The sequence below is a fragment of the Pezoporus wallicus genome, unplaced genomic scaffold, assembly GCF_028554395.1.
Source record: "Pezoporus wallicus isolate ANWC-B61680 ecotype Strahan unplaced genomic scaffold, APGP_CSIRO_Pwel_v1 contig_6155, whole genome shotgun sequence".
Lineage (NCBI taxonomy): Eukaryota > Metazoa > Chordata > Aves > Psittaciformes > Psittacidae > Pezoporus > Pezoporus wallicus.
In genome coordinates, this window is record NW_026637610.1 from 162,350 (window position 1) to 171,520 (window position 9,171).

Here is a 9,171-nt window from a genome sequence, read left to right on the forward strand (position 1 = left end):
GAAGCATCCATCTCCTACCTCATTGAAGACTTTATTGACAAATCTCTTTTCATGATTAACTGTTGGATAGAAGGGAGGACATCCAAGGACCAGAGGGCTCAGGCCACAGCGGTGTCATGACCCTCTCCCTGTCTGTTCCTCAGGGAGCTGAGCAGACTGCTCTCCTGCTCTCAGGAAAGGCAGCAGTGGTGTCAGGCACTCTATGGGGACTAAAGGGGCAGCTGGGGTGGCCATGGGAGCAGGTAGCACATCACCAACTGCTGACACTGCAGACAACTTCACTGTGAAAGTCTATAGCTGCTGCAGCATTTCAAGCTCCTAAGACCAGGCCCTGCGTGGCTAGCTCCTCAGCTCTTCTTCTTCTTCAGCATCTCCATGTACATGCGAAGTGACTTCTGGATGGACTCTTTTGAGACAAAGCTGATGAAGTTCTTAATGTCTTCCTCTCGGTGAGCTACCAGGCGGTCCAACACTGTCTTCCTCATCATGGACTTGGTGATCTGACGGGCATGGTCTGCAGAGAGGAGAGTGGGGATGAGGAATGTGCATGGTCCTCACCCTAACAGCTCTCAGCCACTGCCCCCTCTGTGCAGGTGCCTCCAAATGAGGAGGTACTGCACAACAAAGGGCTCCTTAGACCAACGGGGAAAGGTGTAAGAAAACCCCACCAGCTGGAAGCTGAACTGGATAAATTCTGATACAATAAATCATGATCTGTACCGCTGAAACCACTGGTCTACTGGGACAGACAACAGGAAACTGTGCACCTCCTTCTCTTTGCACTCTCCAGAGCCTAGCCCCCATCTCAACAAACAACACCAGGCTCAGGACAGCAGTAACCAGACAAAATTCTCTGCTACTTGAAACTGCTCTGGCTCTAAGCTCCCAGTGACCCAGACCCTTCAGCCTCTGGCAAGACAGTCTGCTCATGCCAAGCACACTGTCAGAAGCCAGCAGCTAGGGCCCCTTAAGCTTATCCCAACAGCAGGCTCTGGGCCTGTGCCACTCCACATGAATACGTGGATACTGCCAGAGCAGTGGTGGCTGCTGGAGCTGACTGAGGCCTTGCGCACCCACCTGCTCACATACACACCCAGAGCCATGGCCAGTGATGTGGCAGCGCATCTGTGGCACAGAAGTTGCACGCGAGCTCTCACTGTGCTTTAACCACGACAGTGAAGAAATCACCAACACCCCCCATGCACTGGGAACACCAAATTGCTCCAGCTCCTGTGTGCTACAGACACCTTCACCAGGGCAGACTCCTTCTGCTCTGATTTAGGGCTCTGGGAAAGGATCTGCATGGTGCCTCCTGCAAGCTAGGAGAGAGATGAGATGTGCTCCCCACTCTTTGGAGCTGAGGTGCCACTTTAACACCAGCAAGGCAGGGCAGAGAGCTGCTCAGGGACCCTCTTCCAAGGGTGGAACACAAAGTGACAGTCCTGGGACCCCTCTTTCTGTGCAGTTTCATTCAGATTCCTACACGAAAAGCAGCCGAGGGGTGCTACACAGCTACAGCTCCCTGCAGCCCAGGAGGTGGCATGGGATGGGACAGCTCACACGTAGCCCTGGCCATGAGGAGCCCTCTCCCAGCCCAGGAACCCTGTGCAGCCAGTCACAGAGCAGCCCAAACATGCATGTAATGTCTGTGCTGTCCTTACACCCCCATCACCATCTCCAGCTCAGCAGAGTGCCGAGGGTTGATCCAGACCATGAAGGTGAACTGGCAACCACCCAGGCATTCTCACCCTGCCTTCTACCCCAGCTCCATGGCAGCTTTCCTGGGGTAACACCTCCACTGACACGCACAGAGATTCAGTTTGTATCTGGGACTCACACACCTCCAGATTGATTCAGCAAGGGCTGACAGGGTGAGCCAAGCTGGAGTCATGTCCCTGCACACCCAGCACAGTGTCCTCCCATGCAAGGGCACTGGCCAGCCCATCTCTGTTAGCCCAAGGCTGCCTGGACTGCTGTACTGAGCTTTCCTACCACCCAGCCATCCACACCTTCCCTTTAAATGGGAACTGTTACATAGCTCCCAGGTACCAACTGGGGTGCCTGTCCTTCCCACCCAGATCAGGTCCCCTCCTCCTCTGTTGGAGGTGCCACCCATACCAGGAAGGGCCAACCACTGTGCCATAACAGCTGCAGCCTTCTCCTGGAGCTTTTCCTCTGGCACCAGCTCATCCACAATGCCAAACTTGAGGGCCTCAGGTGCAGGATACAGGGAGCCCAACTGGAGGGAGCGCTCAGCAACTCGCTGTCCCACAACATTCACAAATGTGTCCTTAAACCTAGAGGAGATGGGAGGCAAAGCCATGGTCATGGAAACCAACACCCAGCAGCAGCTGCACTGACATCAAAGCTAACAGCACGCTTGGTCTCACTCCCCAGGCTGTAGGCTCAGCCACGCTGCGCAAAGTCAGGCGAGCAGAGTCATTTTGGGTTCTACCAAAGTTCCCCCTCCTCTCCATGAGAGCTGCTCTATTTCCCCTCAGTGCTACGTTCTCAGGGCAATCAAGGGCCTGTGTCTTAGCATATTGGTGTCTCTAAGCTTTCAGAGATCTTCACAGTTATGGTATTTTGCAGGTACACAGCATGTGTCCAGAGAAAAGCATATTCCCAGGCTGAGCCTGACCAGGAGATCTCCCAGAACTTGTTTCAGAGTTGACTGCAGGGTCAGAACCGAGGTCCTCATTGGTGAAGGATGTGTGGACATTCTGTACCCTGAAAGCTCTTCAGATGCCTACAGGACAGAGAAATGAGGTGCTGTCTCCTGCAGCTGCCTGATCACTGACGCATAAAACTACATCTCAGTGGCAAATTAAATTGATTCATAAACTCCTTGAAGATTAATTCTCTTTAGAGACCGACACATAACACTAGAAGTGGAAGACACTGGCTTACCAGAAGGGAGCCACTATGCCCAGCTGGGCTTCGTTCAGGCCGATGGTGTATTTGGGGTTCTCTGCCATGATCCTGTAGTCACATGACAAGGCAATGAGACAGCCTCCTGCTGGGCTGGACCCCTGGCAATGAGAAGGAAAGAGTGAGTCTAGGTCATGGTTACAAACGCTGACAGAGTAGATATTCCCTAAGTCTCTGATTACCTGGTGTGGAACAGCCCTAAAGAAGATTCTGGTAGGTTTACCGGGGTTTACCCTTTCATTTTTCAATGCTCTTTAATTAACTGATCCATGTTACTCAGATCACAAATCCCACAGTGGTTATTTGCTAAAGCATTTTCTTGTAACCATACCTGAGTCTTTAAGAGCAGTTCAGTTTGTAAACCTAAATGTCACAGAAACGGTTTTCTTCAGGGGCTTTGTAACACTTTCTGTCTATAAAACCTCCAAGTTTGTGCTTGGTGCACAGGGTGCCTGCATGAAGACATCAGAGACCCAACTGCCTTCAAAGATAGCCTACAGGCAGATACAGACCCAGGAGCTGCCAAAGCAGCACTGCACCAAAACATGAAAACAAGACACCAAGCAGGTAACAACTCATCTACAGACACTGAGATTCAGACAGCACTTCCCTGCTAGCCAAGAGCTATAGGTGGAGGAACACAACCCAGTGAAAAAGGGCTTACAACAAACCGTACTGCCCGAAACACTGCTGCCCACAGGACTAGGGACACTTGTACAATGCATGGCTGCCTCTCACCTCCTCCCCTACAGCAAAGCAGTGCAGCAGGCAAGCGACTGGGCAACTCTTACGAGTCCCATCGGTGAGAAAGCAGCCAGTAGGCATGTGACAGGCACCCTTTGGACTGCTCCTACACCAACCACTCGGCTTCTCCAGCACTCGTCTGCTACTGATGCCCCTTCAGGCTCTACCACTGACCTAAGCCCTCCTCCTGGTCCTCCAGCAAAGTTCGTGGGCAGGGTATGGCTCTTGCTGCACAAAACACTGCCAAGGACACCTCAGCCTCCATTGGCAGAACACGAGTGCCATGCAAGCTCTCCATGCAGCTGAAATGCTGCTATACCCCAGAGCTCCTGCAGCTTACATACATGGAGCCTGCAGCATCCCACGCTTCCAGACCTTCCCACACCCCGATGCACTGAACAACAGACATGAACTTTGCCCAGACATCCCAACAACTACATCCTTGTGTTTCTTTCAGCACTGACAAGCTGCTTAAGCTGTCCCTGCTCATGTGGTGCAAACAAAACAGATCGCTCAGGGTGACTGGGGCGGTGGATCTAAAGAACGTACATTGATTACAGCAAGTGTCACCATGTTGGAGCTGTACAGCCGGAGCCAAATCTCCTGCACAGCTCTCCAGAACTCGGCGTAGTGCTCCGTGCTCTTCCCACACATCTCGGTGATGTCCAGCCCAGATGAGAAGATTTTGGGGATGGCCTGGAATTGGGAAAATGCAAACATCACTCAGAGTCATTGCTCACGGATGACCCTAATGCAGTCAACCTACAGTCTGAGGAAAGGGAAAGGACTAATTAAATATGACATGAACCAGGGTCTTTTGGGGTTCTGAAACAATCTCCCCATTGCTCCCACAGCTTGGATCATCTCATCACCATGTGCTGCAGGGCTGGGACTCTTTGCTCACAGCATGATTTCTTATTATCAGGATGCCTGTGCTGGTACACCAGTCATGCAGCATAAAATCTGTTTTGTCCCATTCCCAGACACCCACTTTGTACACACATCACATCTGAAAATAAACACTGGCATCCCCTAGCAGCTCCCTCTGGACAGTTCAAGAGATCTCAAGGGATGTGTCAGCTTTGCAGGTAAGCAGCTTTGATTGTAACAACAAATCACAATACTCGGTTGTTGTTATTGTGCTAGAAAAGGGCAGGGAAGAAAGAGCACAGCACTTCCAAGAATCCCCTCCCCTCATTCCAAAGCTGATCAAAGCTCCCTCATTACCCTCCCATGCCAGTGACCACGGAGTCAAGACACCAAGCACAAGGAATGGAGCGGAACCCATTGCTTGCACGTTAGATCCAGCTCAGGACAACACATACAGATGTTATGATGACGCCACGGCAGGCCCGGTCATTCTCTAGCTTCTCCAGGCTTATACAGAACTCGGTGAGGAAGTCCAGGCTAAGGCTATTGACTGGGGGGCTCTTGAACTTCATTGTGGCGATGCCTGCACCACAGTAAACACAAAGACACCAGAACCCCACCAACACACTCTCACAGTGCCTTGCCCAAAGGAACTTCACCCGCCTCCATGCTTCCCAGCTCACCCAGATCATGCCTTCCCACTCCTGGCTCTTCAAAATGCCCTCAGAGCAGTGTGGCCAAGAACAGACCAGACCTGCCTGCAAGCTGGGCTCACTGAGCCAGAGGTGAACCCGGTGCATGGACAAACACACCCTGTGTCCCAAAGACCAGACACCTTTGGGGTAACACTGTTCATCAGCTCCCTTCTCTCTGGGCTCACTGGATAAGGTTTAGCCTCCCACTGCTATCACAGCAAACATCCCATGCCCAGGGGATCACACACCTTTCCCACCCCGCCAGCAGTACTGCCACCCCGTCCAGCACTGCGGGAAGGGCTCTGAGCCCTTATCCCCTCCCAACTGCACTACCCTCCCCAAAAGGTCCTGGAGTGCTTGGTCTGTGTGCTGCCGCTGTGCTCAGGCTGCGGACAGCATGAGGATGCACCCAGGGCCCTCATGGTGTAGCAGGCTCAGGCAGGCTCTGGGAAGCCTCAAGAAGGGGCACCCTTTGTTTGGTGCGGGAACATGGCCCCATGACAGCTATTCCTGGCAGGCAGGACACAGCAATCCCAACAGCTGCTCCCCGGAGGAGCGCCTGCCATTCCACCAGGTCTCCAAAGCAGGGACCCTGCAGAGGGGACAATGCACGGGTAGGGCACGGGGCACGAGGTCTGTCCACGGCGACAGCTAAGGTTTGCCTGTGGCACCCAAGCAGCACCCAGCCACCTGATGTGACCACAACTGGAGACACCCTGGTCCCCAGATGCTCCTCTCTGAGGGTCCTAAGCAGCTGAAGCTGGAATATGTGGGGCTTCCGTGGTTTCCATGGTCAGCGCCACACATGCCCTGGGGCTGGCACGGAAGGGGCCCTGCCTGTGCCCCACAACTCCCCGTAGGATGAGTGTGACACCGCAAAGGTGCCACCAGCTGTACCTGAGCTCTCGTTCATCTCCACCTGGATCTTGTTGTTGCTGAAGGCACGACATGGGGCAAGCGGGAGGCTGGGGGGCTGCCGGATGGCTCTGCCCCACGCCGGCAGCCGGCGGCACAGAGGCAGCACACCTGGGGGTACAGCAGCAGGTAGGGCCGGGGAGGGCACAGCCCCACAGTGAGGGACACTGGGACACCCCGACCCACCGAGGAAGGCCATGGGGCACCCTGACCACGGCGGGGCGAAGCCGGGAGGGGCGGTGGGCCTGCCCCAGTGCAGGGGCAGGGCAGGGGACACGGTGTCCCTGCGGAGGGGCGCGGGGGGACGCGGAGCCGGGCGCACCTGAGCGGGCGATGCGATGGGCGAGAGCCGGCGCCGCCGCCATCTTCTGCCGCCGGCTCAAGGGTGCCCGGGCCGTTCAGCACCGTCCTGCCCTGCCCGCACCGTCCTGCCCTGCCCACAGCATCCTGCCCCATCCTGCCCTGCCCGCACCGTCCTGCCCTGCCCGCAGCATCCTGCCCCATCCTGCCCTGCCCGCACCGTCCTGCCCTGCCCTCTCCATCCTGCTCTGCCCGCATCATCCTGCCCTGCCCTGCCCTCACTGTCCTGCCCGCACCGTCCTGCCCCCCCTACCATGCGACTCCCCACCCTGCTGCTCCGCTCGGCTGGGCCCACCTGGGCCGTACACCCAGGGTCTCCGCAAACCTCCCCTCACCTCACAGCCCCTGACCCGGGCAGCCGGAGCTCCAGGGAGCGCCTGGGCCGAGGCCCACGGCCCCCGCCCAGCCCTGGCCACTGATGGCGGCTGCTGGCCCGTGCCAGCAGTGGCTGCGGATCTCATCATGATAGAGGCTGCCCCGGGGGACCCCGCGGGGGCCGGGGCTGGCTCTGCTGTGCAGGCAGAACCCGTCCGGCAGCAACATGGCCAGGACAGCGCTGCCCCTCTGCCTGCTCCTCGCTGCTGCCCTGCAAGGCGGTCTGACCCAGGGGCCCGGCGCCCGCCCTGGCCCCCTGCTCCTGCGGCTGCGGCGGCTGGAGGAGCAGGTGGGTGCCGGGATGGGTGGCATGCACAACCCGGCCTGTCCGGGGGGCACTGTTCTGGGGCAGGCCGGGGCCAGCAGTGCACGGGGATGTGGGTTCAACCCATCTCGCCCCACTCCTTTGCAGTTTCAGCGGCTCCAGGAGGTGACACTGAGCCATCTCCAGAGCATCGCCAACAACTACAACATTTCCTACAACATCGACGAACGCTTCAGGGCACTTGCAGAGCAGGCAGAGGCGGCCACCACTGCCCGGGCTGCCCTGGGGGCAGAGCTGGCCCGTCTGGCCACTGCCGGCCGGCGGCTGCACCGCAGGCTGAAGTGGCTGGAGCGAACAGTGGGTGCCCTGAGCCCACCGTACCACCTGCTCACACACCCGCTGGGTGCACCTGTGGAGGCTGGCACCAAGACACACAGCCCGCTGGATGCTGCCCGGAGCTGGGGCGGCCAGCGGGAGCCACATGGCCGAGTGGCCACCAGCACCCCCAGCCCTCGGTGCCCGAAGGTGAAGAAGTGGCAGCAACACCGGCAGCAGGAAGGGCACTGGCGGCCGGCTGATGCTGGGCATGGTGGAGCAACCAGGGAGGATACAGAGCCCACTCACAATGCAGCACTCGGAGCCCAAACAGTGGCACTGGTGCTCCCCACTGTGACCATGGTCCCCCAGGAGCAGCCGCCAGCACCCCAGCAGCCAGGAGAGGGTAGGTACAAGCTCCTCACCCCAGCACCCACTCCTCCAGCCTGTCACACCGGTGTTGTCCTGCTCTTCCCCAACACCTCTGCCGAGCATGTGGCCATCGTGGGGCTGGGGCCGCGCCGGGGGCTGCGGGCGCTGTCGCTCTGTGCCTGGGTGGCCACCCCAGCCCCCTGCCTCGGTGCTCTCCTCTCCTACACCACTGAGGACAGCAGCAGCGAGCTGGCCGTGCGTGGCTGTGACAGGGACCTCCCCGGCTCCACACAGTTTGTCATCGGGGACGGGCAGCTTCGGGAGCTACCGGTGACACCACTCCTGGATGGTGAATGGCACCACCTCTGCCTCACCTGGTCCTCTGGCCAGGGCCAGTACCGCTTCTATCTGGACAGACGGCTGCTGGCTGCTGGCTCCGGCTTCCGGCAGGGGTATGAGGTTCCTGCTGGTGGCTCACTGGTGCTGGGGGGGCAGCAGGACCACCCTGGCAGGGACTTCAGCACCGCGGCAGCTTTTGTGGGTCACCTGGCTGGCTTTGCGCTCTGGAACCGGGCTCTCCTGCCCGGAGAGGTGGCCAGCATGGCAACCGGCCGGGGGCTGCCCCGCGGCCCCCTCCTCACCCTGGCCGATGCCTCCCTGCGGGGCGGCGTGCGGAGGGTGGTGTGCCCCTGCCTCCAGCACTGCCTGTGATAAGCCCGGCAGCAGGAACGGTGCCGGCTCCCAGCAGTATCACAGCTGGCTCACGCTGCTGATGCCAGCATGAGCTGCGTCCTCCCAAGGTACTGGGACACGCTGTAGAGAGCATCTCAGGACTGGGACCACCAGAGGTGGGGACAAGGAAAAGGTAGTGGTGAGATGCAGTCCTGGTGCAGGAAAGTCGTCAGCTCCTGCCCACAGAGGATGTACCACCCCATCATTTCTATTAAAATGCTCTGAGCAGGGAAGAAACCTCACTGATTTCTGGTCTTGCTCTTCACTGTAACGTTTGGTGCCACTGGACAGGAGCTGCTTCGCGCAGGCAGCTGGATCACCAGGCTAGGTCACACAGGGGTGACCCCTGCTCATCCCCTGCCTCCGCCAGCATCTGTCACTGAGTCAGACCCACGGGGAAGTTGTAGCACGGAAAAATCTGTGACTGGGATGAGCCAGAGGTGCTGGAGCGCGTGCGGGCTGTTTGTGTGTCTGCCCCCCTGCGAGGGGCTCCTCATGTGGAGCAGAGCTTTGGGCCGGGCTGGGGGCTCGGGTGAAGCACACAGAACGCTCCCAGGTGGCTGCCTTGCGGCACACTCTGCCCGGAGACTGCGGACA

The 9,171-nt window shown here is 58.2% G+C and overlaps 2 protein-coding genes across 2 annotated transcripts; one reads left to right on the forward strand and one right to left on the reverse strand.

Annotated features, from left to right (window-relative positions):
• Positions 1–15: 15 nt before the first annotated feature.
• ECI1 (enoyl-CoA delta isomerase 1) lies at positions 16–6,540 on the reverse strand. Its single transcript, XM_057406533.1, has 7 exons — positions 6,478–6,540; positions 6,138–6,266; positions 5,001–5,128; positions 4,225–4,371; positions 2,911–3,032; positions 2,119–2,297; positions 16–514 (listed from the first exon to the last, which is right to left on the reverse strand). Exons 1-7 carry the CDS (start codon positions 6,518–6,520, stop codon positions 348–350), a joined length of 915 nt encoding a protein of 304 aa, XP_057262516.1. The 5' UTR covers positions 6,521–6,540; the 3' UTR covers positions 16–347.
• A 331-nt stretch (positions 6,541–6,871) lies between these two features.
• On the forward strand, positions 6,872–8,734 carry PTX4 (pentraxin 4). The gene is made up of 2 exons (XM_057406519.1): positions 6,872–7,179; positions 7,303–8,734. Exons 1-2 carry the CDS (start codon positions 7,057–7,059, stop codon positions 8,551–8,553), a joined length of 1,374 nt encoding a protein of 457 aa, XP_057262502.1. The 5' UTR covers positions 6,872–7,056; the 3' UTR covers positions 8,554–8,734.
• The last annotated feature ends 437 nt before the right edge of the window (positions 8,735–9,171 follow it).

Excerpts from the sequence above, each read along its gene's own strand:
- ECI1 (XM_057406533.1), bottom strand. The coding sequence starts at position 6,520 with ATGGCGGCGGCGCCGGCTCTCGCCCATCGCATCGCCCGCTCAG. Across the intron at positions 2,298-2,910 it reads GGCATAGTGGCTCCCTTCTG|GTTTAAGGACACATTTGTGA; the intron begins GTAAGCCAGTGT and ends CATCTCCTCTAG. Across the intron at positions 515-2,118 it reads ACAGTGGTTGGCCCTTCCTG|ACCATGCCCGTCAGATCACC; the intron begins GTATGGGTGGCA and ends TCCTCTCTGCAG.
- PTX4 (XM_057406519.1), top strand. The coding sequence starts at position 7,057 with ATGGCCAGGACAGCGCTGCCCCTCTGCCTGCTCCTCGCTGCTGCCCTG. Across the intron at positions 7,180-7,302 it reads TGCGGCGGCTGGAGGAGCAG|TTTCAGCGGCTCCAGGAGGT; the intron begins GTGGGTGCCGGG and ends ACTCCTTTGCAG.